Source organism: Aspergillus candidus, assembly GCF_002847045.1.
Source record: "Aspergillus candidus strain CBS 102.13 unplaced genomic scaffold BDW47scaffold_2, whole genome shotgun sequence".
In the NCBI taxonomy this organism is placed as follows: Eukaryota; Fungi; Ascomycota; class Eurotiomycetes; order Eurotiales; family Aspergillaceae; genus Aspergillus; species Aspergillus candidus.
The window spans coordinates 396,130-424,019 of record NW_020194007.1 but is presented as its reverse complement, the minus strand read 5'-3'; the positions used below and the strand labels follow the sequence as shown (position 1 = coordinate 424,019).

Genomic DNA, 27,890 nt, shown 5'->3' with positions numbered 1-27,890 from the left:
AAGACTGCGCATACGCAACCAGCCAGGCAGGTAATAGAGCTTCTTACGGTTGGATTGGATGATGCATGGCTTGAGATTCACCTTAATGACAAGCCTCTAAACATAAATGATAAACATGTTCATGGGCTATCTATCTACCCTATTCATACTGGAATGGAATGTTCTCTTTTTTCGGCTCAGGAGCGGTGGCAGGGAGGCTTCTGAATTTCAAGTCATACAGACGATTTGTCCCAGTGGCCTCGGGAATTAGTGAAACACCGGGGAGACCATCCAGCTTTGAGAAGACATGGTATGCCGATTCAAAGATCAGCAATGTTGAGGATGTCTTGTAGACGCCATCGAGGCTCAGAGAGACTGAAGGAGGTAATGTTTGGATCCATCTTAGCAAGTCCGCAATTTCGTTGTCCTTCATGTTTTCGGCCATGTGGATACTGAATACGGCACGGAGGGACGGCGGTATGGTTGCAGGGTCAATAGATCTCAATCCATTGAAGGGCAGGCAGATCGACCGACAGCCCAATCTGATGTGGTGTGTGGGCTTCTTAGCGACTTCGGGGGAGGTGTCCTGCTGGCGCCTGGTCTCGGCGTTTGCCCGGAGGGTCTGGACGAGCTCGGCAATCTCGACAAATTGATGGCCTTGTCTTTCACGAAATACCACTTCACCCGAAACCTTCGCTGTAAACGTTCTCCCAGGAGGTTGGTTGGCGAATGGCCCGAGCTCATCAGTGGCAGCGATAATCTCAACCACGCGGGGAGCAAGTGCTGGGCCTCGCTTGGCAGCATGTGCATAGCGGCAGTCAAGGAAGTAGCATACATCAACATTACTGCAGTCATCTAACAAGTATGCATCATTATCAGCAAGCCCATGGAAATACCGTCCTGAGTCCACGGTTTTTCCTCCTGATCCCGATTCGACTAATACCAGATTGTCGCTATCATCCAGTTGACCATGGCCAGCGTAATGGAGGAGTACAACACAGCGACCGTTGGTGGCTTTGGCCCGCCTGAAGACGTCTGCGATTTTTGATTGGAGTATAAGACCAGGCCGGCGGTCACCTCTTGGGAGGATCAGTTCTTCGGGTGGGGGAAACTGAAACTTCTCAATCATCTTCTTGAAGAATATGGCGTCCCTCCATGCTTGCGTGTCATCAGCTTCCCACCTGACTGTCAAAGAAATAGCCTGGTGGTACTGCGAGTTACGCTGCGCGACAGCAGCCTCAAGAACAGCGCTGATCTCTTCTTGATTGATTATTTTGGCCATATTTTCCGAAAATGAGCAAGGTCGACAGGGGAGAGACCAGGGAGGCGACGGAGGCGCAGGCGAGACCACAAAGACACGAGCAGGACGGCAGAGACACACGCAGGATTGCAAGGGCACAAGCAGGACCGCAGAGACGCAAGCCAGAGGCACGAGAAGGACCACAAAGACACAGGCAGGACAAACGAGGCGCAGGCAGGAAGACGAAGAAACACGCAACACCAGGCAGACACAAAAGAGGCAGAGAGGGTGCAGAGAGATAAGACAGAAGCAAGAGAGAGCGAGGCGAGAGAGGGGAAAGAGACAGAAAAACAGAGAGACAGAGGGATGGAGAGACTGGAGAGATCGAAGAGGCCGGAGAGATTAGGAAGATCAAAGAGATCAGGGAGATCAAGGAGATCAGAGAGATCAGGGAGATCAGAGAGATCAGAGAGATCAGGGAGAGCAGAGAGATCAGGGAGAGCAGATATCAGAAGAGAGATGGTAGAGCAAATTACCTTGGATAGTTATATTGAAGGAAGATTCAGCTGAAGAGAATGTTAGATAGGGATCAATAGAAGAAAAGTAGAAACTGAATACAATTTCTTTTTAGATCATTCTGTCATAAGCATGACATTTGGTGAACATCCAAGTTACCTAAGAAAGTTTATGCCAGTATGATCCAACGGAAGCTAATGTCACTATGATTCAAAGCTGATCTTACATACTCTCGTATCTTACAGTGCGATTGGAACATCTCCTCAAATACTGCTGGCTAAATCATTTGTAGTGGAGGGTCAAAGTCCCAACCGTTTTTTTGGCCACAACCATGGCCCTTTCCACTGAATTCCACTAGATCGCAAAGCTTCAAGAATTTCAGAAACCAGTGCGGGCGCCGAATTCTTCGCCCACCACATTTTCCCATCAAGCTCCCCTAGTAAAACAGCCCAATGCATAAGAATGAGCAACGCAAGCGGCTCCCGGCGTCTCAAGGTACAAAAAAATTCTTTGTCTACTTCGGCCAGCCACGCAACTACGGGCGTAGAATCCTTTGCGGCGCTGTATCTCGAGAAGCAGTTCCGAAGAACATCGATGGCCCCTTGGAAGATATGCTGGTGCTCCACAGACATGGTGGACGCCATCTCACGACCCAAAGACGTTAGTTCATCCAAAGCAGTGTTGGTCTCTGGGTCAAGCTCAGAGGTTTCAATGTCCCAGAACCCGCTCTTTGAGTCCAGTTTCTCTTTCAACCAAGGCCGACTAATCCGGACGATGTTACTAGGGCCTCGCAACAGCTCTGAGACCACGATGATGTTCTCCGTCATGCTGGATTTTGTCTCTCGCTCCATGGTCATCTGCGGTAGGGCAATACCAATGACAATCAGAATCACCGAGTAGGCAAAGACCACGTCACAGTTCGATGGCGTGAGGTTGTCTATTGCTCGCCTGAATGGGGCAAAGGCTTGCGTGTGGTACTCGAGTGCCGTGTCGATATATGAGAGCGCCTCTGGTGGTTCGCGTAACGAAGCTATATGTAAAGAAGCGACGGCAAGGATTCCACACATTAGGAAATCACAGTCCAACGCCCTACGCGGCATGGTTCTCCTCCAGAAATGATCATCCGCGGGGCCACTGCAGAGACTCCGGTACGTCTCGGTTGAGAATTGGTGCATTAATTCCAGCGCTCTCAAGTTCACGGCTTGGAATAAACTGTTAGACCTATTGTCTGCAAGATCGGCCGTCCGCGAAGTGCTCTCTAGCTGTAGAGGGGTTGGTCCTGCTGACGGCCCATTTACATTGCTAGTCCTTGGGGCATCCACATATGTGCAAAGCAGCTCACGGGAGATGCAATTGGAGCATGGAGGCCCTTGCTCGTCACACTTGCAATATCTATGGTCAGATTAAGAAAATCCAGGGAATGCAAATGGTGTGGTCTGGTAATTGTGGGTGAGGGAAACTAATGACGCAGGAAGCAAGGAGAAACTGGACCCACCTTGACTCTTCTTTTCTTGCACTGCACACATCCATTCCGCGACTTTGTATGCGTCCTCCGAGGCGGCATTGCGGGGCAGACGGCTTTTGAGCCCCAATAACCGAAGTAGACAGCAATCTACAAGATTTTCTGGGGTCAATGGTAATCATGATCTTGCGGAAATGACTGGCTGCACGGGGGACATGGCGCATGACATCACGTGTACCCCACCCACTATTTGACAGGACGTTGTTTTCTCAACCACGCATCATCTTTACTCTTGCAGGTGTTGGTCCATTACACTTCCAGACTCTACAACTATAAAACAAAACAAGAGAAAGGAATGAATTCAATGAAAGGAAATCCAAAACATCGATTATTAATGCTAAAACTCACCCCAATCATCCCTATTAACCAAACCTTAAGCGCATAGACCATGGTTGCATTCCAGTATCAGATATCAGAAAGCCTCAACCTCCCTGAAACTTTCTCAAACACGAACCGTGACAAGCAGCTCGCCAGTCTGGTTGGCATTATGAACATCAGTTCAGGCGGTTACCCCTCAACCAGTCGAGAAGGTTTGGCACGGGGCCAATGGCTTGTTAATCCGGCCGGATGAAGCCCAAACTTCCTGCTGTGAATTGCCCGGTCCAAAACAACAACCATATGTACGACATATGTACCATCCTTCTCATGATCTCTCTCATGTACAAAGAAACTTGTGGGTGGTGGTCCGGTCATCTCGCCAATGTTTCCTCCAGGGCACACATCAACTGCTCAAGGCGCAAGTCCATCTCCCTGCAGAGGCTCTCATGCCTTCCCATCCCGCACCGTGGATCTACTTTACCCAAGGCATCCACCATCCTCGACAAACACGTGCTGGCGCGTTTCAACTCTCGCATTAAGATACTACGGCAAATGATCTTTTGTTCGACGAAATCGATCTCGAAAACTCCGAAACGTATCAATCGATCTGAGAAGCCCACGGATTCGTGCGCGTCTAGTCGCATTATGAAATCTCGGTAGCCAAAGCTGAACAGATCGAGGATTTTGTTGAAGGCGACGAAGAATAGCAAGTGATCATCGTATACCTGCCCGAAATTGGGATTCGCTGTGATTTGCAGCAGCGTCGTCAGAAACCGTTGGTTGGCTGCCAGCACCGAATCAACCGTATGCCCACTCTTGCTCTGTTGCCCGATCTGAATCGTTCTCTCGATGCTTTGGATGAGGTGGAGGTACAAGGTGCAAATACTTCCTGGCGTCAATGGATCCATCACACCCATTGGGTATGAAATCTCGTCAAGAAACAGCTCCGGGGGTGTCATCAGCTGTGGGACAGGAGGCGTAGATGCTTGGGCCACTGGAATTCCGGAAGTGTCGGCTATATACCCTCCTATACCGTCGGTGTTGTTGAGCTCTTCCCCTTCGGTCTTCACGGTGTAGTTCCTCTGACAACCGTGCGCCCAATATCCTTCGTTCACAGGACTCGTTAAGGCGGGAGACAACATGCCACAGGTGGGTGTGGCTATCTTTGCGTTCCAACAGTTGTCGCTCATTTGAGCGAGCGCCATGTCTATGTCATTCAAAGCTGGCTCTGTGATTCCAGGATAAGATCCATGTAAGCCGTCGGACATAATCAAGGACTCTGGTCGACTGTAGCCTTCCGAATGTAATGGCTGGTCGACAGAACAGACATGGGCTGGCATTCGGATTGCTCTTGAGTCCATATTTGTTTCGGGGGCACCATAATTCACCACATTGATTGCCACATCAGTCGCATGGCTTTCCGAATACCTCCTAGCATGTGATGGATGGAATTCATTTACGGTGATCTCTGGTGACGTCAAAGAAGTCGTGGGACTACTTATGGAACCCGTCGAATTCGAAGCTAGGGTTGAAGTTGATGAAGACGCCGCCGCCGCCGCCGCCGCCGCCGCCGCTGCTGCTGCTGCTGCTGCCCTATTTGCCTTGCTTCGTTTCCCTGGGACTTTTCCTATCCTTGAAATGGCAAAGATGCATCCTAGATTCAGGTTCGCGCAGCGTTGGCAGCCTGATTTCTCACCAGAGCAGCGGACCTACCAAAGTTCAATGAGTTTGTTTCTACTAGAGGAAAAGGAAGGGCCATGCTAATCACCTTGGCTGCGTGGCACTCGTTGCAGGCCGATCGTAGCTTTGGAGGCCGCTTAGAGGCTGCTCCGTCACTTGGAATATCGTCAGCGGGCCATATGAGGCATACGCCACCGCAGGAAACACTTACGGTGACATGATTGATAGAGAAACCCTGTATAGCCTGGAACGTATCCCAAGGCTGACAGGATGCGTGCCCAATACCTAGAGGGGTAGACGTGCAAGAAAGATGAGGTACCAGCGTCATCGAAGGACTCGCCCTTCCTACACAACTGTATATATGCAGTGAGTACTATACCGGTAGATATCAATGACCCCACTTCGTCATCGTGAGCACGAATAAGGAAGTCTACGGCGTTCTGCTCAGACAAGCCTAAACTTGGACCGCTCACGGACGTGCGACGGAACAAGACTAGGTAGGCAAGGAAAAGGTGCCTCATGACGTCTGTCTATTCGTTGAATCTGTCAACGCGCCTGCGATTCTCTGATGGAGGTCAATGATTCACCTTCGACATCCGATAATTTTAGCAGTTTAGGTGTGATCAATTCCAATACCAACGTCCAAGTTACGGATTGATGACTCCTCGGGTCGAAAAGTCAATCCGGTTTTGAAACGCACGGGTTTGCATATATGCTGCATGTCGGTATCTGAGCATATTTCTGAGCCCCCAAGAGTGGGCAAGTCTTCTTGCAAGAGGTGGCGAAATGGATTGAACATCGCTATATTCCTTTTCTGTCTATTGCTTGAAAGGCTGGTATACGCTATCTCTCGTCTCGGTCCCTCTGGTAGATGTCCATCATTTTCATGGCCAGAATACTGCAAGAGCGTGTGTTTCACCAAAGGCTGTGTCGCGATGGTCCACTGAGACGCAGGTCGGATCAGAATAAGTCGGTTGTGGAAACGCTCTCCTCTTAGCTAAACCGCATAATGAGGCTAGGATTGCAACAGGGTTCTCCCCTCAATGTGGGGGAATTCGCCGCAAAACGTTTTTATGGGGACAATGGGGCATCATTTCTGCCTAGCTATACGAGATATCCACAGGCAAACGGCTGACCAGCCTGTTATCTATGCCGCATACTTGTCAGCAAAAGGCGATTTGGGCCCAATCGTACGCCAAACCTTCTCATTAAGATGGTTGCGGTGATCACTCATGTCCTGTCAGACCTCCATCAGGTTCCAACACGTTCATCCTCGGAATCCGATTGGGATGGGGTCATGTTGCAGGGGATGGAGGCGTTCCTGGAATAATTACTCCTGTGGTAAGTCGATATGCATATCGCATATTCCCGAGTGACACCGAGTCGTAATATGCTGGCACCGATCCTTGCCGAGCGCATCTGAGTTACCAAAAAGTCTAAATGCATTTCGAGTTGTCGTATCTTCGTGCAACACACGTAACGACGGGAAGCCCATCCAGCCGACTGATAGTTGACTTAACTGCCCAGGCTGCTGTATCTCGCATTGCCCCAGACAGAGTCACGAGGTTGATACCTTCATTGTTCTAGGCCTTTGCAGAACATCGCATGGCATGGTTAATGGTCTTCATCCGCCAAGAACAATGACCCGTTATGACTCTGGGGTTGATTCCCATCCGGTACTGTATATCCTCTATCGAGGCCAGACCTCGCCAGATGTCACTGTACCCTAGTCAGTCACGACAGGCGTGCAACCGTGACCAAGACCTACGATCGCACAATCGTCAGACGATCCCTCACGAACCATGCCACAAAAGTGTGTCTTACCGTGACCTCACACGAACGACCTTATATAAACCAACGAAAAAAGGATAACTCGCTCCCCATTACCTAACGCGCTTCACAGCACAAGAATTCCGGAACCACGCGTCCGTGCGCGTTTCACAACATGCTGCACCGGCTCTCGGAAATCCCCTAGCCTCCAATCCACCGTACGGACAACCCCCGCGACAGCCGACGGGCAAAATACTTCCGAGCAGTAGACCAGCCTGGGGCGGTCCAAATTTCCGAGTAGCTTCGGGCGGCGTTCTCCCGCATCGGCGGAAGATGAGCGGTGCGGGGGGGATGGTGTCGATCGGTGCTGACCGGAGACCTCCGCTGTGTGCTGCCACTACGTACAATGTTGTTTGAGAATTGTGAATCTAACTGGCAGTAACTTGATTGAATTGTTCTCCAGGTGTCAACGAGCCAGTTCGGGGTACAATTGACGATAGAGACTGGCTTGATGAACGCGTCCTCATAGAGTTCGACACGTCTACTCCGGTGGTCACCGCAGTACGTATACGGGGGAGGTTCTTGAACCCGTTCATATACGGGGAAATTGATTAATATGCCGACCTTGGGTCCGGCCTGGTGAGACAGGTACGTGGGGTTGCCAAAACACTTATCCCCACCACTTCCTCTGTTCGACTTGACACATCCAAGAATCATGCAATAGATCACAGCTACAGGCTTTCAAGGGTAGACTCTAGGCGATTGAGCCAGCTAATCACCTCCTATGTTTCATAATCGGCATTGTCGATGCCTTTCGCTACCCTCTCTGGTCCCTAGCAGGTCCTATCAAGGTAGACGGTTTTCTTTATCCCTACTTATCATCTATCTTTGCGAAGAAGTCGCTGAGATGGCGTCATGGATGACTAGTGACGATTGCCAACCTCACCTTGTGCCAGTCAACACGCAAAACATACAGTCAGCCGGCTGTAGTACCATTGCTTTTCTGAATACCTCACGTATCTCCATAGGTCGGAGGTTGATGCGAAGTCAACACATCCTGCAGAGGATCTACGTTTATACTATTGACCGTGTCGCAAAGTCGAAACATATACCTACGACATACTCGGAAACCTACATCAGACTTTCCAGTCCAGGCAGTAGATTACATCATGTTCCATCAATCAACGCCAGAAAAACTTAGCAGCAAGAACCTTTTTTTTTTCTTCATCAACTGTCCACCAGTGCGAGTCGCATGTAGTCCTAGGGCTGGTCGGATATAGCGCGTGCATAAGAGCCATGCCATGCAATTAAAAGGTAATTCGACATCCCCACATAGTCTGTCATTTTTTTCTCGTTTCCACTAAGGCTCTAACACGCTCTACCACACCCAGAGTTGAATTGGGTTTCATTCTGGAAATCGAAATAGGGGTCGAGGATCCACCGTGGGGCGGGAGTGGACGATCGCCCAGGGGATTGTTCCACCCCATTGGACCCGATGGCTGGTGGTTTACGTGTAAGAAAGGCCCTTGATCACGCCGACCACGGGATCTCTGGCCGCCTCTTATCGCCCTATCTTTTTTTTTTTTTTTCCCTTTTCTTTTTCCCCCTCTCTTTCTTCCCGTTTTCTTCCTTTCTTCAACCTCACTCTCTACCCATCCCTTCCCCCGTCCTCCATCCCACCCGCCCTCACAGTCTTTCCCGTCACATCTTCCTCCTCACCCGTCATCATGGCAAACGATCGCACGTCGCAAGACGAACGGAAATTAGAAAGCGGAAATGCCGCCAACTCCGAGTCGAAGGACTTGAACATTCATCCCGCGGTCTACATTGGGTGCGCTTCCCTCAGTCCCCCCTGGACGAAATACAAGACTGACAGAGTCTAGTCTGTGGATTACGTTGAGTGGCAGTGTCATTCTGTTTAACAAATGGGTTCTTTCGGCCGCCAACTTCAGTGAGTATTGCCCGGATTTCAATCCGTAACCCCCTGTCGCAGGAATTTGATCGCTAACTGGCATATCCGCAGACTTCCGTGAGTCTCCCTCCGCTCGTCTTCGATCCGTCGCAGAATCGCCCAGAACCCCATACTGATAATAATAATAGCCCTCTTCCTGACGACATGGCACATGGCCTTTTCAACGGCCATGACCCAGATTCTGGCCCGTTTCACCCATATCCTGGACTCGCGACACAAGGTCCCGATGACTCCGCGGACCTACGCGTGAGTGGAATACAGCCCTTGCATACGAATGCGAAATGCTAATCTCAAGACTACAGGAGGGCCATCCTGCCGATCGGTATCATGTTCAGCTTGAGTCTGATCTGCGGTAACCTTGCCTATCTCTACCTGAGTGTGTCGTTCATCCAGATGCTCAAGGTAAGCCCTCAAAATTCGGAAATTGGCTGTACGTCACAGACTGACTGGTTTTCAGGCCACCAACGTGGTGGTCACCCTGGTGGCGACTTGGTCCTTCGGCATGGCGCCGGTCAACTTCAAGGTCCTGGGCAATGTCGCTCTCATTGTCGTCGGTATCATGATCGCCTCGTTCGGCGAGATCAAGTTCGACATGTTCGGATTCCTCGGTACGTCCTATTCATTCGGAGTGGGTCGGTTCACGACTAACTTCGTGCAGTCCAGATTGGCGGCATCATCTTCGAGGCGCTGCGTCTCGTGATGGTCCAGCGTCTCCTCAGCTCCGCCGAATTCAAGATGGACGCGCTGGTCTCGCTCTACTACTATGCGCCCGCCTGCGCCTTCTTCAACGGCGTTGTGACGCTCTTCACTGAAATCCCCCGCATGACCATGACCGACATCTACACTCTTGGCATCTCGACCCTCATCGCCAACGCCCTCGTTGCCTTCCTTCTCAACGTTTCCGTCGTGTTGCTGGTACGCTCTTCATCCCCGCATCATGCCCCCCTCCCCAGTTTTGCTAATATGACATAGATCGGCAAAACCTCCGCAGTGGTCCTGACCATGGCCGGTATCCTGAAAGACATCCTGCTCGTGGTCGCCTCCATCGTCATCTTCGGCGACCCCGTCACGAGCCAGCAGTTCCTCGGTTACGGCATCGCCCTCGTCGGATTGGCCTACTACAAGCTCGGAGCGGCCGGCATCAACTCGTTCGTCTCCGACCTGCGCCTGCAGTTGGCCAACAACTCGGGCAAGTCGAAGCTCATCATCGCCGCGGTCCTCGCAGGCGGGTTCTTCTTCTTCATGTATGCGGGGTCAGGCTCGTCGCCGGCCCCCGTCGCGGCCCCCGTCGCGGCGGCCCCTGCGCCTTAAATTGCCAGCGTGGGAGGGCGGTCAATCCTTGAGACGACCTTCTTCTTCTTCTTCTTCTTCTTCTTCTTCTTCTCCTTCCTCTTCTTCTTACTTTTTCTTATTAAAGATTCAGTGTGTATCATAGCTAGACAGGTATTTCGTGGCGTGGCAGGCCACCCTGCTAGGGTTAGTTAGACTTTTTGCTGGATGATGTATGGATAGTCATGTTACCGATATCCGCTTGCTTGTTTGCTTGATTTTCAGATGACATTGTATGTACTGGAATGACGAAGGATCGGCGTATGCAGTGATACTCGGAGTTGGATATTACTCTTGCCGGTAGTTATTCAATAGGATATGGTGTAATGATGTTCAGTATCCGTTTAACATGAAACATGATTTCCAATCCGGAAGTTCAAAATATCCACCATAAACAGGAAGGAAAGACGTACAACAATATTATCACCTGCTAGTATTTTTTATCCTTCCGTAAATATCCCGACTCTTCGATTTCTATAGACGCTCCACTATGTTCCTCCACATGCGCGCGGATGATGCCCGGTTACGGGTACGTAGATGCGCTGTTACAAACTTTGTTTGATATAACCCTTACCAGTGGGTAGTGTAATGAGCTATATATAACATGACCCAAGGTATCCGATCTAGAAAGGACATGACATAAAATGAGATTCTCGCCCGCTAGCATTCTCTATTGGTATTCCAACATCTACCAACATCCCACTCCAACCTCCCCTCCTCCCTATTTCACTCCACAAAACAATATACAATACAAACACGATGTCTCGCACCATCTACCTAGCTATATTCTCCAACGGCCCCAAACCAGCCCACCAAGCTATCTTCATCCCTACCGGCGACGCAGATACAGGCAAGAGGGGCAAGGTAATCCACGTAACCGGAAACCCCGCCACGGGCTTCTTCCTCGAATTCAAGCGAAACTACGACTTTGAGTTCGAGGATCGGAAGTACCAGGTCATTACACTTGCACAGGTCAATGCCCGGTACATCAGAGATACTGTTGGAAACGGACAGCAGTCTACTGATACGATTGCTCGTGATCGGCTGGAGTCGGTTGCGACGATTGTGTCGCCTCCGGGACCTAGTGCCAATCCTTTTGATTCATTGGTAAGCTGGCCTTGCTGTTAGAGTAATTAGACGTGTATACTGATAAGTGTTATAGGCATTGAACTGCCAGAACTGGATGAGAGACTATGTCGAGAAACTTATCGCCGAGGGCCTGGTCCTGAGTAGTGCTGACTTGGTTGTGGAGAGCGCCCCGAGACTGCTGTGAACATATCCAGAGATGCGAGGCAACATACCAATTTGTGTTAACCGGTCTAGTGAATATCTCACGAGTGATGGAAGTTTCTGTAATTAAGTACTAATCAGTGGCGGCTGCGAGGAAAAATGTCTAACAGTGCGTAAGTAATGACTTCAGGTCCCATCGACGACATGTAGTAGTCCCATGAATCCCAAGTACTAGCAAAGTGATCCAAGATCATGGGCAGATAGGTCGTCGACCAATCCTCGGTTCTAAAATAGGCATATCGCGCCTTGCAAGATTCCCAGTACTCGGGCAGCAGACCAGACTGCTCCCAGTCGACAATCGCCAGGGTATGGTGAGGGGCGGACGGGGTGACAATGATGTTACTGGGATGGAGATCGCCATGGGTGAACTTGATTGCACAGTCGTCCGGAAGGTCATAGCGGAATGGTTCCACTGGAACGGAGTACGGATCTGGCATCGGTCTTCGGCAAAGAAATGTAAACCAGTCATGAAAGTCGCGGACGGTAGTGAACGGTCCTGCTTCATGCATATAGCTCACGTTAATACTCCATGAAAATGTATTTGACATCTCCGTCGGTGCGCCAGCCATATACTTCGGGCACAGGTACATCGCCTTTAAGGAATCGACGAATGACATATAGGCATTGAGCTACGGATATCTCAACAGAGCTTCCCCGCTTGACAAAAAGGCCATCTCCTCGAAAACAACAGGTGGCGGTCGAACATATGGGGCTTCCAAATGGTCTCTCCTTCGGTCCGGATGCACTCCGGCGAGATGCTGCGCCTTAGCACGCGCCAGCACTTCACTTGGTGAGGGTAATTGAACTCATCTCTGGAAGAAAGACGAATCTTGGACAAAGAAATTGAGAGATCTGGGGACCTTTGATGGCGGAAATTGTATGTATTCTCCTTCACAGGACTTGATGCATGTAGCTCTGACAGGCGCGGTCCAATACTTGGGGCGTTCAAGGATTAGCTGGATTCATCGTCTACTTCCAGATACCTGCCCATTCCTTCGTCGCAGCTCATGCCAGAGAGATACTTTGGGCCTCTTTGCGTTCCCCGACAGGAATTGGCATTAACGATTGCTCGGATGAAATCCGTTGAAATCACTCAAAACACACAGAATGGATGAAGTACGATGGTAAGGATTACTGAGCAGATGGTTGTTATTCGTTAAAACCGACTGTGGGTTCCACCTCTAAAAGACATGAGTCTTCTGCCATTTCTCTCCGCTCAGGTGACTTCCACCGCGACAGTATGCTGGGAACCGCCGACAATCCAACCCGATTCGCGTGTACAATACTATCCGCTACGAGGGTTGAACAAATACCATAGTTGAGATACGTCTTTTTCTTCAAGAAGGACATCTCACGAGAACTGGTGAATATCACTGACTTGGCGTCTCGAATCTTGAAAGCGGATGTTTGGGATTCTCCATTCACATCAACAACTGTGTAGCGGATAGAAAGCCATATATATAATCTAAAGGATGAGGAGCCAATTGAGATGTGCTAGACCTTCTGTCCTCCATTCATGAATAATTTGAACCAGATTCGTCGATCCTCTACGAGCGATACACAACACGGCATCCAATCTCTCCGATGGTCGAGAATACCGATCTGTACAGAGACTAAGTTGATCGAGTATCCAACCCTTCCATCCGTAATGACCAATCGAGCATACAATAACTACGATATGATACTTCAAACACAGCCTTCCAGGGATTGAGTATCTTTTCTCCGTCCGTCCCTGGTTTCGACATCCATCTATCTACCACTGACATTGAAAGCGCGAGAGAGCACCAAAACAAGGATTGATTTTCTCGCCTTAGAAAGAGATAGAAAGGAAGGAGTATTAACATGCATACAGCATGCAGGAATGCATGTATGCAAGTAAGTACGGAATAAGCAGGCATGGAACACGGAGTAGACGAATCTCAGACTGACAGTGGACAGAATGATATATCTCATTATTATGTGGGCCCGTCCGCCCGTGGTGAGCCTTGCAATTACGATGCTCTGATGGTATCAATCAGTATCAATCAGATAGTTATATACCGAAGTACCAGCTACCGAAATAAGCCGAGTTGTTGACTTTGTACTGCTGCATGGTCCGTCTATTCTGGATGGTTTAGTCTTGAGTTCAAAGGTAGATAGGCAGGTTACGTACCCAGAGTACGTCAATATGATGAAGGATTGAAACTTGGAAGACTGGGATGGCTCTTATGCAGTCTCTGGGCTAGTTTGATACTTCGTCTTGATACGGAGTACGGTGTAGCATATAGTTAGTATATGGATCCGTACTCTGCACCTTCGCAAAAGAGATAGGATCTACTTGACCATGATACTATCTAGGTAAGAGAGTCTATTTGTAAGGTGGGTAATACTAATAACCATCATGATCCCGTAAATCAATGCCACACATTTAATATACTGCCTAGGCACCTATATACATGGCATACAATATAAAGATCAAAGAACATTAACCCTCCAACCAAGAACCAAACAAACAAAATCCACACTTCTAATCAATACCAGCACCGGACGTAATAAAACATAACCACAGGTGAAAGAAAACAAACCCCAAACAGGCAAAACCCACCGATCACGCCCCGGAAGCGCTTCCCCCCGACGCCAACAACACTCAACACCCCCAATCATACCTAATAGCTCTCTCAGTCTCCGCTCACAGACCCACCACTCATCCAACAGGAACTGGTTCCCGGCTGTTTTATTTTTTCTCTCGTTTTCGTATATGGTGTTTGTTTGTTTGTTTATCGCTTTGGTTTTTATCCACTGCTGTATTTTACCATACCATATCATACATACATACCATACTATACATACTGCCTCGCTTGTTTTATACTAACTAGTCAGTTAGTTAGTTATCCAAACCACATGACAATAGACATAAGAAAAAAAGATACTGTCCGACGACAGACAGACAGCCAGGCTGGCTTGGCTTGGCTTGGCTTGGCTTGGTTGTGTTTATTTTATTCTATTTTATCTTACTTGGTTGGGTGATCTTCCCGCCCGTCCGCTGTCCACTGTCTGCCTGTCACTCTGGTCTGGTCTGATTGTTTGGTTGTCCCACACACGGTCCGTGGTCGTTTGGTGTGTCAGTGTCTTTCTTGGCTACGATTCGCTACGCTGGTTCAAGCACAGCAGGATCCTGGTTTGACAACTCATCGATTTGGGGGGGACTTGATATTGACAATGTCATTTACTATGTAACCTTTCTTACTTCTTTATGTGGTGTTGTACAATTCTTTCTGTCTGCGGTGTCTTTTCTTTTTCTTTTTATTCCCCGAGTCGGATTGAATATAGATAGTACGGATACTCAATCTGCTATTTATTATTTCAATCTGTTATATTTGTGAACAAGCTAAGGTAGAGTAGAGTAAGTGGAGTAAGTAGAGTAGGATCATCATCGTCCATTGAAAATATATTTATGTTTAGACAAAAAAACAAAGTAGAATATCATGTATCATAAAACTCCCCCAACGCCATGCTCTGCGATCGAGCAACAGCTGACCGATGAAAATGAATGAAAACTAGACCGGCGATTACAGCCAATAAGATCGAAACGAAAGATAGGGACTCCAAAGCCCGTAGATGTAATGACCAAGAGTGGAATAAAAAAAAGTTAATGGAAAGGAGAGTTGGTCCAGGTATCATCGCTAACAAAGGATACGCTAAATCAGAGAGAATCTGCCAAAATATCAATCTGTGCAGAATTTGGCAGTTTATGTACGATGATCCACTAGCCACGCATCATCCGTCGTGTAGACCGGAACGCTGTCAGGTCCAGCGACTCGACGGACTCTGTCCCGTCGTCGACTTCGATGGCGTCTTCGGTTGACCCGTCTGGTTTGTCGGCTGGGACGGAGGCAATTGTGATGGAAGGAGCGGGCTCCTCGCTTGGCTTCTCTTCGTCTTTCTCAGACTGCTCCGCCTGGAGTCGTCGTACTTCAGCTAGCGATAATTCAAGCAAAGCCTTGAATTTGTCCTCCACACCGCGGAGCTCCGTGGCACAGTCGCCCGCCCGGAGGAAGGCGTATGCGGCTGACTCGCAGAAGCCGTGGGCCAGCTCAAGCTGTTTATCGGCCACGTCGAAGGGCGATATTTGGGGTGGTGCGGACACTTTGGGCGGCGGCGGGCCACGGCGCGAGCGGGCGCTGCGGATGTTGGCCAGGAGCTGGTCTTCTCCACCCTTGTCGTCTTCTTGACCGAACGATGGTATCGCAGAGCCGGGGCGGGAGTTGTGTCGGAGCATGCCGGTGCGGAAGCCCTCCAGGGGCAGCTGCGACATCTTGGAGCGACGCAGGCTGTTGCGCGCGGATCCAATGTCACGGACCATCTCCTCCAGCGATTTCTGGGTGTGGCCATCGTAGTGGATGACCAGGCGGTGTCGGCGGCTCACCAGGGTCGGGTGGTCACCTGAATCAATTGAGGGTGCGTCGTCGGCACTTCGCTTGCGGGGATTACTGGGCTCGACGTCGGTCTGTAGATCCTCGGTGTGGATGGAGCAGACGGAGCTGTTCTTGCGGCGGCGTGGCTTGACGGTTGTCAGTCGGTTGAACGCATCCGAGTACTCGACATGTTTGGCCGTCGTATGGGCGCTCAGCTCGGACAACCGTGCGGTCCAAAGTGGGAGGCTATCGGAGAGGTGGGTAAATGCGACCAAGGGGTCGACGGGGACAGGCATGTTGGGGGTGGGCCGAGATGCTGTCAATTCTGAGGTCGGAATGTCGGGGAATATTCCTTGGGTCGGGGAGGAAGATCCGACAACAGACCACGTCCAACGGACCAGGGCGTCGCGGGTTATGTACAGTGGATAATCGTCTCGTCGTGGAATGGGTCGTGACAGTATCTTCTCTTCCGAAATGTGGCAGAAGCCGAGGCAGCGTGGATGCCAGTCTAGACGTTGAGTTCCATAGACTGCGGCCAGAGAAGGGACTTCGAATCAACAATGTCGATAGGGGGAAGGTGATGGACCTAAAGATCCTGGGGATCCGTTGAGGGTGAGATAGACGACTCTGAAGGGAAGAGTAGGAGAGGAGGAAGAAAGAAAGAGAGATGTAAAGAACAGGAGGTAGAAGGAGTGGATTAGAATGGCGAGTGGAGAGAAGCGAGGAGAAAACCTAAAGAGTGAGTGGACAACGGGAGGAGGAGGAGGAGGAGGAGGGGGGAGTGAGAGTACCCGGCCTTAGTACGCAGTACGAAGTACTAGGTGGTACGCGATACTTGGGGTAAGGATGTGATACTACTCTAGGATAGGGACAGTAAGATAGATTGAATGTCGGGTATTGTCACGAAGGAAGCGGGTATGTATGGATCTAACCGATCAGGGTTAGGCTCCACGGAATGCCCGAACTCGCAGCCCGAGGTGGGTCAGGAAAATACGGAAAAATACACATGGGTCTTGGATGACAGGACAGGTACCATGGAACCAGTCCAGTAGTCTCCTTATGATTGATTCTATACTAATACTCTATTTTACTTGGTTATAAAATCATCTTCTACTCTATATTTATGGTGAGATACACAACCAGAAAATAGAGTATAGGATGGTGAAAGCTAGACGGACGGAAACAGACCCGCATATCAATCTTGGCGGTGAGATTGTTTCATTCATGTGGCTTCAGATCATGATCCTGGTCGAGAACACTTCAGGACAGACAAGGGAAGGTCTTGAGGCTGGACATTCCGTGATCAACCTGGACAGAACTATACTATCTACGCCGTACGGAGTACTGACTATCAGTATTAAGCAGGCAATTCATAACTACCCCGAACCTTTCATTTATGTCAGACACCACCGGCTCCATCCGACTCAGATAGATGGAGAATTTCCCACGGGGGTTAATGTGGTATTGCATCTTGCATACGTCTTCCACACCCATCTCACATTCCATCTTTCTATACTGATTCCAACTTCCGGACCGTCAATAGAGGATCACGGTCAAGGCGACCCTGGGTCTGCACGTTCTAACGGCATCCTTACCCTAGACAGGCATGACACGTAACGGTTGTCTGCTGCGACCGGACAGTCAGAGACTTAGATTAAGTCTAATGTCCAAAGCACGCATTATTATTAGCTGGTGAGATGGACTAAACCAGCATGAAATCCCCAACTAGGTTAAGGAGGTACTTCTCCAGGCGAGAGTGGATCTGCCGATCCGTTGCCGTCGTTTGCCCTCCCCCCAATTTCTCGTCCATTGCCCCTGTTTGGATATCGCCCGCTCAACTCGACTGTCCTGTTCGGCTGGGCGGCACGGCTCTTTAGTGCATGGACCGGGTTAGTTGAAAACGCACGAAAAGGGGGAAGGGATGACTCCGGGGAGTACCGTGGCTGTCTGATCGAATTGATTAAATCGGTGATCCCATGGACAACAGAGATTTATGAAACAGATGATCCTGGATGATCCCACGAGGGTCGTGTGAGAAGATTGATCACAGTGTGGACCATCCCATATCGTCTAATACGGACTGCACCATAGGACTCGTACGATGGCGGCGAACAGCACAGTGTGATATCCGGGCTCTAAAACGGTGGATCCCCGTAGGTGACAAGCAAGTGTCATCCCTTCCAAGTTCCAACTTCGATCTTCTCCTTGCTCGTCGCCCTGCATGTCTTCCAGGGCCACCACTCCATCTAACTAAAGAGTTTCGGGCCATCGTTCTCCTGTGCCGCAATTACTGGCGGCTTAGGATTGACTAGGATCGCCGATGCGACATATATGCCAACACCAATGGCAGCACCCCTCTGAGCCCCGCAAACGACCCCGTCGTACAAATCCACAGGTTGGCATGTTTCTCGAATAGGGATTGCTCGGTGCTATGGGCAACACCTGAAACTAAGGTAGACCCCCGGTCAATCAGCTTCTCCAACGCCTCCAAGGAAAGTGCACGGTGAGAAAGCTGCCCACTCGATAGGGGGGGGCTAACCCGTCAGCACTTGCAAAGTCGAAAATCCCCATCTAGTTGACGGCGACCTGCGCCGCACGAACGACGTTCTTCGATCGTCATCCACTATTACATCTTTCACTCAATATCCCAGGTTCAGAGCTCTTGGCCGACACACGGGCGCAACCGCACCCTGAAAAAGAGCTGTTCTCTGCGTGGTATGGCCACTGCGACAATTACGGAAGAATGACATCGCCCCATTGATTGACGAGGAACAATCTCTTTCTTTCTCGAGTGCTTTTTGTCAAGCGGATGCTCGCTGTCTAAGGGATTGCGGGTCCGCGCCGCCAAAGTTGCCCGACGAACTGGCGGTGTCCTCCCCCGAGGCTATTTTCTAGAAGATATGGAGTTGACGGAAGATGCCGTGACGTTTTCGTCTTCCTGCCTTCTCCAACGGCCATGAGGATCCAGCGGACTATCTGGCGTTAGTGTGGGACTATGAAAGTCGAAATCTTTTCCTGCTGCTGTCGGAGTATGGACGGACACTCGCATCGCGTGCAGTCCAGCTGTCAGCTAGCAACTCAGCTCTGCCCAGGAGATGGGAGGAATCCCCAATCAGTGCCACTTTTCCGGACTGGCCGGTTGAGTGTGGGCGCAGCGACTTTTGTATCGTCTCGGTCACGTGTAGTGATCTTGACCTGCCACGGCAGGACTTTGCTATCTTCCGGGTTGAAACTAACAAACATCAGTATGGCAAACTGGTACGAAGGACTATGCCAATGATCCGGTGTTGGCAAATAACTTGCTTCTCAGTACATTTCCCAGTTTATCCTACGGCAACACCGGGCTTTCATGTATTGGAGAGATGCTACCTCGCCTGGAGAAGTTCCAATTTATGATGACCTTCCCCCAAAAGATCCAATAGATAAAGATTACAATCCAAATCACCACTTGACAATGCCAAAGGCCCAAACAAAAACACACCCGTCAGGGAGGAGGAACTCCACTACTAGCCTTCCCGTTCGCTTCGAATCTTCTCATACTCCGGAATAGCCCATTTCACCATCCACTCAGCCTCAAGCACCTGCTGCACAGACAAGCGCTCTTCCGGCCTAAAAGCAAGCATCGAACGCATCATCTCAAAGAAAGCATCCCGCTCACCCGATCCAAACGGCGACATCCCCTCTCGAACCCGCGCTTTCTGAACATCCAATTCAAAGGAATCTTCCAAAGGCCCATACTGCGACGTAGCTCGATTATTTGGCTCACCGTCATCATTAAAATAATTTCCACGACCCTTCCATCTCTCCCACCACTTCCTCGGAAGCGGCCCCAGCGCCGCAATCTGCTGACAAGTCATATCGTCCTCATCCGTGAGAAAGCCCTCAAACAGCGACCGCTGCGCTACAATATCCCAGATAGTACACGCAAGCGACCAAATATCAGACGAGAAAGTTAGCGGCCGTGTCGGCTCGAATAGAGCCTCAGGAGGTCTTATGAGCAGAGGAGTACGGGACTCGAATCTCTTCTCCCGTGCCGGAGAGAACGTCTCGCCGAAATCCGTAAGAATGATTCTCGCTTCTGGGAGTGTGATCTTTTTGCTTGATGCTCCGAGCCAGATAGGGATGACACCGTGTTTGGGGACGCCTGGTGGAGGCGGTTGGCCGTCATATCGAGTGACGGGCACAAGATCTGGCTTTCCGTAAAGTTCATACAGCTCCCTCGTAGACAGATTATCCAAGTCAGACTGTGCCTGGAAGAGGAGAAGTATATTCCCCCGATGAAGATCCCCATGCATAAATCCCCGCTCATGCATATACCTCAACCATCCCAAGCTGCGCAGCCAGCGCGCCCTCGCCACCTCAATCCGAAAAAGACCAATCCACGACCCCGTCTTGGCCTCTGCTAAACTCATCCTCGCCGGAATCGTCACCAGACATGCATGTTCACTATTAGGCCCTTGAATGGTGAATGTATCCAAAACAGCCGGCACCATCGTCGCGCCTACATCCAACGACCACCCCGCCAGCTGAGCCAAAACACCATTCTCAACAGGCCCCGAATCCGCCCTCAGAATCTTGAGCGCCACATATCTGTTAAGTTGCTCATCACGGGCGAGCCATATTGTGGAGAATGTGCCGTGGCCGAGCTTGTGGACGATGCGGTAGCGGCTGTGGTAGTGGTCGTTGATTTCTACGGGGTGGTAGCCGCCGGGTTGGTAGTATTCGAATCGTTCCACGTGTTCAATGGGTTCATATTGGATTTGAATTTGGGTTGGGCTTGGGTTTGGTGTTGTGGAGGTGTGGGTGTGTTGATGGTGGATTGTCTTGATTGTAGCCAAGAAGCGATAAGGGTGATGTGATTATACGGAGATATATAATTATAAATGATATTATGCAGCCCTCAGATTAACACCACATCTACCTCATCGATAAACAGTATCTAGTAAATCAAACCATATATACCAACCAATCCCATAAAAAACATCACACCAACACAAGCCAAATCAAGGCCACAATTCCTCCTCAACCCACTCCCCATTCTCAGGGCCCAGCGTCCACTGCCGCCGCGTAACATTCGCATTATCCGACAGATCCAACCGCTCTACCTCGTCCGGCAAGATAACCACGACGCGGAAATTAGCCCTCGCTACTGGATCGCGCAGGTCCTCGAGTGGCTCGCCCATTTTGTAGTTTGGGTTGGCGGGGACTTGAGAACGGGGCTGTCCTGGGGGTGGTGCTGTGAATGTGCCTGCTCGAGAAGTAAGCAATAAGCCACGAATAACCAACCAATCGCAGGATCGAATACAAGGAGGAACGCAAAAAACACAACGCAATCAAAACCCAGGGGGAAGAATATACGAACCACGCATAACAGGCGACATATTCGCAAAATAAGCCGTCACCAGCCTCTCCCAATCCCAATCCTTATCATCCCCCGTCGTCTCCGTCACCCTCCTCAAACGACCCATAATCCTCTCCCTCGCAACACCCTCCTCCTCCCCCCCACCCCCAATCGCAAAAGCACACCCCCTCACCCGCCACTGCACCATCGCGCCCTTCACCCAAAACACCGCCTCAACGGCCCCACCAGACTCGCGCAATTGCGCCGTCTTCTCCATACGCGCATCCGTCGTGAGCGAGAGCAGGTCGCCCTCGTAAAGCGCCGGGTTGAGGGGCACGTTTTGCGCGCGGAGGGCCTGCAGCGCGGAGGGGTGGAGCGGCGGGGTGGGGAAGAAGCCGCGGAGTTCGCAGGTGCGGGAGCGGGGGGTGGGAAGGTGTGTTTTTGGGTCGAGCGTTGCGGTTGAGAGGGTGAAGGAGGTTGTGGAGTGGGCTGTTAGGTTTGATTCGAGGGGGGTGCGCCAGGGTGCGGCGGTGGTGGGTTTGCTGGTGGAGGACATTTTGGAGGACGTTCTGGGGGGTGCTGGATTGGAGGGGTTGTTGGGGAGGTGGGAGAGGTGGGACAAGAGGGTGGTGAGGCGTTTGGTGGCCACTTTGGTGGAATGTATTGTAGTCTCTTTGATTTGTAAATTGGATGAGTATGTAAGGAATTGACTGAATTGAATTGAGGGTTAGTTCGGATATGGATAGGAGAACGAACCGGACATGGACGGTGGCTGACGTCGATGATTCTATCTATCTTATCGGGGGTATCTTATCGAATTCGGATGCCTTCTCCGGTCTGCCTGTTAACTATTCCACTATAGTATGGCTTATACTGCGCGTTGTTGTTTTCCAGATCATTAATAATTGCTGTTGTTATTTCAATAAAAAGATGCAGTCATGCACATGATTAGTTCTATTCCTCAACCGCCGTTTAATGTTGCATCTCCATCCTAACATCCATCAACGGCGTCAAGATATCACCAACACTGGCACCAATTGTACAACATAATCACTCAGCCAACTGTTCTAGACAGATTCTTAAATGGTGATATTGCATCTTCGTTGGTTTTTTTGAAAATTTCATCTACAAAAGACGTGTGATGGCACTGCTTCAAGCCACACCCAGAGTAAACGCTGTAAAGCGCATACCACTAGTTCGTACGGCCATGACTGCCTACGAAACAGGCATCAATGGTATCGATAAAAGCGAGACCTGGATTGCCCGTGCAGCACAAGTATGTCACGAGTTCAGATCAATCTCGTGGAATAATGCATCGAGATGGTCTACGGTCGCTCATGGGTACATATATCTGTACTGGATACGGTCAAAGTATGCACCGCGAGGATCTATCTTCCTGTATCGATAGGCACGTCAAGATGGCCATGTTGAGGCACTATACTAACAATGATGTTTATCTCGCTCATTATGTGTATACTCTATATATTGTAGCCTTGGTCTGAAAGAGAACAACGCTTTTAATTGATAAAAGAATCGCAATGAACTAAGTAGAGAAAAAGGGACAATGGTCACTGGCAAGGGTATAGTATGTCACGATGGAATGGAATTGAACCCTGTATAGCTCGTTGACACACCCCTCGCTCGTTGGAGTTGATGCTAGATATTATCTATTGAAGTCTAGGTATTTCCTATTGACTGTTCATACTTATTGGTATTCGTTGCATACTTGATATCAGGTGGTTAAAGGGTTGGTCCATCAGAACTAGCAATATCCTGGACAGGCAAGACACAATACGTATAGACATATCCAATCTGATAAACGGATAAGCTGATAATCAAGAGCCAAGATTATCCTTATTCATGAGCATCAGAAAATATAGTAGATAATCAACCCCTTGATTCACCATATAATGCCATATTTTTCATATGTAAAAAGAAAAAGGGTAACAGCCCAGATACTCAAACATCGAATATCAAACAAACAACGCCGAGCCCATCAACCCTTTCAAACAAACAAAAGGACCTAAAATAAAGAATGCGGAGGAAGAAGGTTAATATCACGTCTCCATCCGATCCTCATCCTCATCATCATCATCATACCCCACACCCCCACCAGGCCCCCCCGGTATACGGCCCTCATTAAGCTCCTTCTCGAGGCGCGAAATCTCCGCCAAACTCTTCGCCTCGCGGATCATGCGCTCCACCCGACGCCGCTCCTTATCCGTCAACTTGACCCGCACCGCCTTGTCGCCCTGCGTTGCGTCCGCCCCCGGCGCAGCAGACGAGGGCACGTCGAACGTCCGCGACTTGATGCCCATGATTTTGGAAGCGAGGGTTGTTGGCTGAGAGGGGGACTCGCCGAAGAGTTCGCGCGCTTGGGCGCGCTCTGCGTCTTTCACTTTTTGGTAGTCGAGGAAGCGGATGGAGGGGATGCGCCAGATGATCCAGGAGCGGTAGTGCTGTACACGTTCCGCGTTAGCGTAGCTTTTGGTTTAAACACGGGGGACGATGCGGGCAATGTAATTGCTGTCCTTATTCTCGGCAGTGAAAGGAAACCGGGGAGAGGGGAGAGGAAATACCTCTTTCTTGGTAATCGGGTTCTCCAGCAAGACCAAATGCGTCAACTTAGGCAGCCCACTCAGCGGATCAAGATCCGCCAACTCGGTCAAATTATTCGCCGTCAGCACAAGCGTCGTCAAATGCGGTAGCGAAGCCGGCAGCGAAGATTGAATGTGTTTGATGCGGTTGCGCGCGAGGAGAAGCGTGTGCAGGCGGGGAAAGAACGGGAAGTTTCCGAGCGAGGAGAGGTCGTTATCTGTGAAATCTATCGCATCTTGTTCCTATAATACCAAGGTTGTCAGTTTCTTTCTTTCCCTATTTCCAAACCGTGCATTCGATCTCTCCGGATGGAAATAGAAAGGAAGAAACCAACCTTGGCAATACCCAAGTTCTCAATCGCAGGAATCTTATGCCCTACAACCACCAAGATCCAAAAACACCAATATCAATCCAGCTCTTCCGTGTAGTATCTGTTCTTTTCAGGGCGGCGGATTGTATTATCACGCACCTCGGAGGTCCAGCTCGCGGTCCTTGAGCGGGTTGATGTAGGACAGCGAGTTTTGGATGAGCTCGACAGTCAATCGCATGGTGGGTGGTTTGCTTCTGCGTCTATGGGTATCATGCAAAATAAATAAAACAAGAGAGAGAAAGGAAGGAAGAAACCGGGAAGTATCGAGTAATGGGAATGTGAGGCGTTGTCGTGAAGATATCTGCGCTGCAGCAAAGCAAGCTTCCCGCTTCAGGATTTGCCGGGCGGTGAGTGACGCATCACGTGACTGATATGACGATCGACCTAGTTTTCGGTATACCTACATTCCACTACGGAGTACTTTGTATGAATCCTACGGATAAGGAGGAATGAAGAAGATCATGTCAGTCTAGCTGACTTCTATAGTACATCAATCATTAAGCTAATCCTAGTTCGCTGGAGCGAACTTCATTATTATATCAAGAAGAAAAGGAAACGCCATCGGCCCGTCCACTGACCCATTACCAACTCCAAAATGCATAAACGTGATGGACATTAATCGTGGGACAGCGGCGTCATGCTTGGAGACCGATGCTGCTGCGTTCGGCTGGGACTGCCGGTCCGCGAACGCCGGCCGTTCATGGTCGGTCCCAGGGCCACCGGAGCCAAGTGGTCGCGGCTCTCTGTCCGCACGACCAGACCGGCCCGATCCATGGCGGTCCCGGACCCTGCCGAGATGCCGAGGCCAATAGTCCCGGTCGATGCATTGTCCAGTCCAAATTTCAAGCTTGGCGTGTGGTTAGTGCCCCAGCTCTGGGCGCGTCGCGGCGGGGCGAAGCCCGATTCCGCGTCGGAGTTGTGGCCGTCGGGCGAGCTGGGACTCGACCCGCCACTGCCCAAGTCAAACTCCTGGGGGCCATCTTCAAGTACACGCTCGTAGGATGGGGGCCGCGCGCTGAAAAACGGAAGTTTGCCGCCAAGGAATCGCCGCTTTTTGGGGTGGTTCGGGTGCGACGGGCTGCGACGGAAGAGATTGCTGCATCGGTGATACATCCGAAGACGTCGGCCGCGCCCGCACAGGAAAAATGTCGCCAGAAGAATGATGAGCAGAAACAGGATAAATCCAGGAACCCGACGGGACGATTGGCCGTGGAGCAGAGCATCATGCCAGCTCTCGCCGTGGGTATCCGGGGTGAGCATCAGTTCCACGCTCGGATATTGGAAATCGGCCGGAATCCCGGCCACGTTGCTGCCGAATCCAACCGGCAGCGAATCTTCCACACCCATAGGCACCTGCGACGAGGCGTACAGAACCATCTTGCCCAGCGTCCAACTGACCTCGGTCGAGTCGATCTTGTTGACGGGCTGGAAGGGGTCCAGGTAGCCTTTATTCTTGGTTTGCGACAGCACCTCCGCGGTGCCGTTGTGCTGGGAGCCTTTCGTATCCTCCAACCCCACGCGGGGGAAGCCAATGCCGTCGTGAAGCACGTTGATGACCCAGGAGGCCTTGAAGCAGATCTGATACGCCTTTTCCTGGTCCAACTTCTTGCCCCACTCGTGGCGCTGCATCCCACTCTCGATGGCGGCCCAGTCCTGCGAGCAAAACGCTTGGACCCGTTCCTGGTAAGTGTTGAAATCGTAGGCTTTGTCCTTGTGGCCCATTTCAAACACGTCGTGTGTCGTATGCCAGTATTCGCTGATCCCGATGAAGTGGTTCACGTCGAAGTCGATCGCGGGGGCGTGGATGCCGTGCAGCAAACACGGATGGTCCAGACACGGTGCATCCTTGTCGAGCAACGGGTAGGTCTGTCGCAGGCATTCGTCGAACCGGCCGGTGCCCACGAGGTGGGACCCGGACAAGTTGGAAGACCAGGGCTTCCCGTCCATCGTGGTGCGCAAACCCGCCGGAAGGCAGGGATCGGGAAGCTCCCGCGCAGAGTCGACAGCGCTGGCCTCCTGAAGGCCCTCGATGTAGCGGCGCCGGGCCTCGTTCACGCCAAACTCAAGCCAGGAGGTGACAAACACCCGATGCTCCTGAGACGAGCCATCGACATTTCGTAACCGCATCAGTGTCAAATCGTTGGCATGTTTGGCGCTCTCGGTGGCATTAGGCGCGAAGGCGATCTGGGCCGAGGCGCCGCCCATGTCGAGGAAGCCGTACGTGTGGTGCCCGTTCCCGTGCTCGTGCGCCTCCGGGGCGTCAAATGCCCCGAGCAGATAATTCGACGCCACCCACCCGTACAGTCCCTCTGTCACCCCGGGAATGACCTGAATGTGAACGTCGCAATCGGGGAGCCAGAAGTCGGAGTTGGCGCGAGTGTACGAACAGATCTGGTCGAGGAGCAGGGACCGCTCGCGGTCGGGCAACAATCGCATTCCGGCGGTGGCGAGGAGAAACACCGGGGTCTCTTTGTGGGATTCGCGCGGGACGATCTGACGGGCATGGTCGAGGAGGTCGGCGAGGTGTTCGGGGCCGACCTCTTCCGGTCTGCTGGCAAAGGATGATATTCCTGGACGATATGAGCGGCGTACAAGACGTGTAGCGTTTCCGACACCTACCAGGATGGGTCTTCATCGTCCAGGACGACTTGGTCTTGATCTCCGGGAGTGACCTCAAGTCGTCGTCATCGGCGGCTTTGCGCGCCGTCGAGTTGTTCAGCCATCGATATATGTGCGCTCGGGTCCCCTGATGGTGATGAGCTTCGAAACCGGGACAAGAGTCGCGATACTTACAGACGAGCCTGCGTCCAGGACGACACCATAGTTCCCTGGGTGCGGGTCAGCGGGGTGAGACTCGTGGACCAGATGGGGGAAGAACCCGTACATTTGCCCATTGGGTTGACGGTTAATATTCGCGGCAGATCACGCGTTGATTCCGATCAGCATGGCCTGGACGTATAATTCGAGAGTGAACAGATGGTCTGGCAAGCGAATAGAGTGGACGATTCGAGAGGTGAAGCTTTTATTGTGTTGATCCCGTGGCGTATCGCAAGGAGGCGGGGAGGGGGTCGATAATTATTATTAGGGGGGTGGGGATCAAGAGGGTAATAAACGAATGGCCCTTGCTCGAATGGAGCAAGATAAGAAGGAATCAACGACGAGAGTCGAGGAGGGAGTCGACGTGTGGAATGGCGGAGGAGGGGGAGGGGAGGGGAGAGGGGAGAGGAGGAATGGTGGGTAAGGGAAGGGAGGAGAGAAGAAGAGAAAAGAGGCGATAAGAGAGAGAGAGAGAGAGAGAGGAAAAGATAGGCCTGAGGACGCGACTGCCGATCGCCCGGGGCACGCTAGCCGGATACAGTTAGTCTGCCCTCTGGCTGTAACGTTTTTTCTTTTTTTTCCCTTCTTTTTGATTTGATTTTTTATACTTTCCTTGCTGAAGTTGGCCTTATCTAGTTTCATGTAGTTACATTAAACAGTCACCTCATTGTATACTAACATCACCCCATACATTCCTGATATACATGACCATATATAGGTATAAGTCCGCGTGATCATATCCGACGTACAATGT

The 27,890-nt window shown here is 50.9% G+C and overlaps 12 protein-coding genes across 12 annotated transcripts; 3 read left to right on the top strand and 9 right to left on the bottom strand.

Moving 5' to 3' along the window:
- Window positions 1-1,149: 1,149 nt before the first annotated feature.
- Window positions 1,150-1,786, top strand: BDW47DRAFT_98020 (uncharacterized protein). The gene has a single exon (XM_024820549.1). It carries the CDS (start codon window positions 1,273-1,275, stop codon window positions 1,519-1,521), a length of 249 nt encoding a protein of 82 aa, XP_024676202.1. The 5' UTR covers window positions 1,150-1,272; the 3' UTR covers window positions 1,522-1,786.
- A 201-nt stretch (window positions 1,787-1,987) lies between these two features.
- On the bottom strand, window positions 1,988-3,363 carry BDW47DRAFT_98019 (Zn(II)2Cys6 transcription factor domain-containing protein). The gene is made up of 2 exons (XM_024820548.1): window positions 3,231-3,363; window positions 1,988-3,117 (listed from the first exon to the last, which is right to left on the bottom strand). Exons 1-2 carry the CDS (start codon window positions 3,297-3,299, stop codon window positions 2,035-2,037), a joined length of 1,152 nt encoding a protein of 383 aa, XP_024676201.1. The 5' UTR covers window positions 3,300-3,363; the 3' UTR covers window positions 1,988-2,034.
- Window positions 3,364-3,560: 197 nt separating this feature from the next.
- Window positions 3,561-5,838, bottom strand: BDW47DRAFT_131453 (uncharacterized protein). The gene is made up of 2 exons (XM_024817314.1): window positions 5,344-5,838; window positions 3,561-5,284 (listed from the first exon to the last, which is right to left on the bottom strand). Exons 1-2 carry the CDS (start codon window positions 5,581-5,583, stop codon window positions 3,947-3,949), a joined length of 1,578 nt encoding a protein of 525 aa, XP_024676200.1. The 5' UTR covers window positions 5,584-5,838; the 3' UTR covers window positions 3,561-3,946.
- Window positions 5,839-6,995: 1,157 nt separating this feature from the next.
- On the bottom strand, window positions 6,996-8,339 carry BDW47DRAFT_98012 (uncharacterized protein). The gene is made up of 2 exons (XM_024820547.1): window positions 7,953-8,339; window positions 6,996-7,876 (listed from the first exon to the last, which is right to left on the bottom strand). The coding sequence occupies exon 2, from the start codon at window positions 7,740-7,742 to the stop codon at window positions 7,227-7,229; it is 516 nt and encodes a 171-aa protein (XP_024676199.1). The 5' UTR covers window positions 7,743-7,876; window positions 7,953-8,339; the 3' UTR covers window positions 6,996-7,226.
- Window positions 8,340-8,621: 282 nt separating this feature from the next.
- BDW47DRAFT_98010 (TPT-domain-containing protein) lies at window positions 8,622-10,657 on the top strand. Its single transcript, XM_024820546.1, has 8 exons — window positions 8,622-8,856; window positions 8,909-8,976; window positions 9,049-9,054; window positions 9,126-9,243; window positions 9,300-9,399; window positions 9,455-9,605; window positions 9,656-9,912; window positions 9,970-10,657. Exons 1-8 carry the CDS (start codon window positions 8,753-8,755, stop codon window positions 10,306-10,308), a joined length of 1,143 nt encoding a protein of 380 aa, XP_024676198.1. The 5' UTR covers window positions 8,622-8,752; the 3' UTR covers window positions 10,309-10,657.
- A 348-nt stretch (window positions 10,658-11,005) lies between these two features.
- Window positions 11,006-11,752, top strand: BDW47DRAFT_98009 (uncharacterized protein). The gene is made up of 2 exons (XM_024820545.1): window positions 11,006-11,433; window positions 11,489-11,752. Exons 1-2 carry the CDS (start codon window positions 11,086-11,088, stop codon window positions 11,597-11,599), a joined length of 459 nt encoding a protein of 152 aa, XP_024676197.1. The 5' UTR covers window positions 11,006-11,085; the 3' UTR covers window positions 11,600-11,752.
- BDW47DRAFT_121966 (uncharacterized protein) lies at window positions 11,694-12,053 on the bottom strand (the record flags this gene model as incomplete). The annotated part of the gene is made up of 1 exon (XM_024815744.1): window positions 11,694-12,053. One exon carries the CDS (start codon window positions 12,051-12,053, stop codon window positions 11,694-11,696), a length of 360 nt encoding a protein of 119 aa, XP_024676196.1.
- A 2,969-nt stretch (window positions 12,054-15,022) lies between these two features.
- BDW47DRAFT_98006 (uncharacterized protein) lies at window positions 15,023-16,742 on the bottom strand. Its single transcript, XM_024820544.1, has one exon. It carries the CDS (start codon window positions 16,304-16,306, stop codon window positions 15,362-15,364), a length of 945 nt encoding a protein of 314 aa, XP_024676195.1. The 5' UTR covers window positions 16,307-16,742; the 3' UTR covers window positions 15,023-15,361.
- Window positions 16,743-19,516: 2,774 nt separating this feature from the next.
- BDW47DRAFT_114893 (protein kinase-like protein) lies at window positions 19,517-20,323 on the bottom strand (the record flags this gene model as incomplete). The annotated part of the gene is made up of 1 exon (XM_024814733.1): window positions 19,517-20,323. One exon carries the CDS (start codon window positions 20,321-20,323, stop codon window positions 19,517-19,519), a length of 807 nt encoding a protein of 268 aa, XP_024676194.1.
- Window positions 20,324-20,868: 545 nt separating this feature from the next.
- Window positions 20,869-22,077, bottom strand: BDW47DRAFT_25540 (uncharacterized protein). The gene is made up of 2 exons (XM_024818581.1): window positions 21,373-22,077; window positions 20,869-21,258 (listed from the first exon to the last, which is right to left on the bottom strand). The coding sequence occupies exons 1-2, from the start codon at window positions 21,905-21,907 to the stop codon at window positions 21,014-21,016; spliced, it is 780 nt and encodes a 259-aa protein (XP_024676193.1). The 5' UTR covers window positions 21,908-22,077; the 3' UTR covers window positions 20,869-21,013.
- A 1,144-nt stretch (window positions 22,078-23,221) lies between these two features.
- On the bottom strand, window positions 23,222-24,641 carry lea1 (U2 snRNP complex subunit LEA1). The gene is made up of 4 exons (XM_024820543.1): window positions 24,419-24,641; window positions 24,284-24,324; window positions 23,931-24,191; window positions 23,222-23,810 (listed from the first exon to the last, which is right to left on the bottom strand). Exons 1-4 carry the CDS (start codon window positions 24,495-24,497, stop codon window positions 23,409-23,411), a joined length of 783 nt encoding a protein of 260 aa, XP_024676192.1. The 5' UTR covers window positions 24,498-24,641; the 3' UTR covers window positions 23,222-23,408.
- Window positions 24,642-24,769: 128 nt separating this feature from the next.
- Window positions 24,770-27,762, bottom strand: BDW47DRAFT_98000 (putative nucleoside diphosphatase (Ynd1)). Its single transcript, XM_024820542.1, has 4 exons — window positions 27,204-27,762; window positions 27,113-27,147; window positions 26,939-27,065; window positions 24,770-26,889 (listed from the first exon to the last, which is right to left on the bottom strand). Exons 1-4 carry the CDS (start codon window positions 27,211-27,213, stop codon window positions 24,935-24,937), a joined length of 2,127 nt encoding a protein of 708 aa, XP_024676191.1. The 5' UTR covers window positions 27,214-27,762; the 3' UTR covers window positions 24,770-24,934.
- Between the last annotated feature and the right edge of the window lie 128 nt (window positions 27,763-27,890).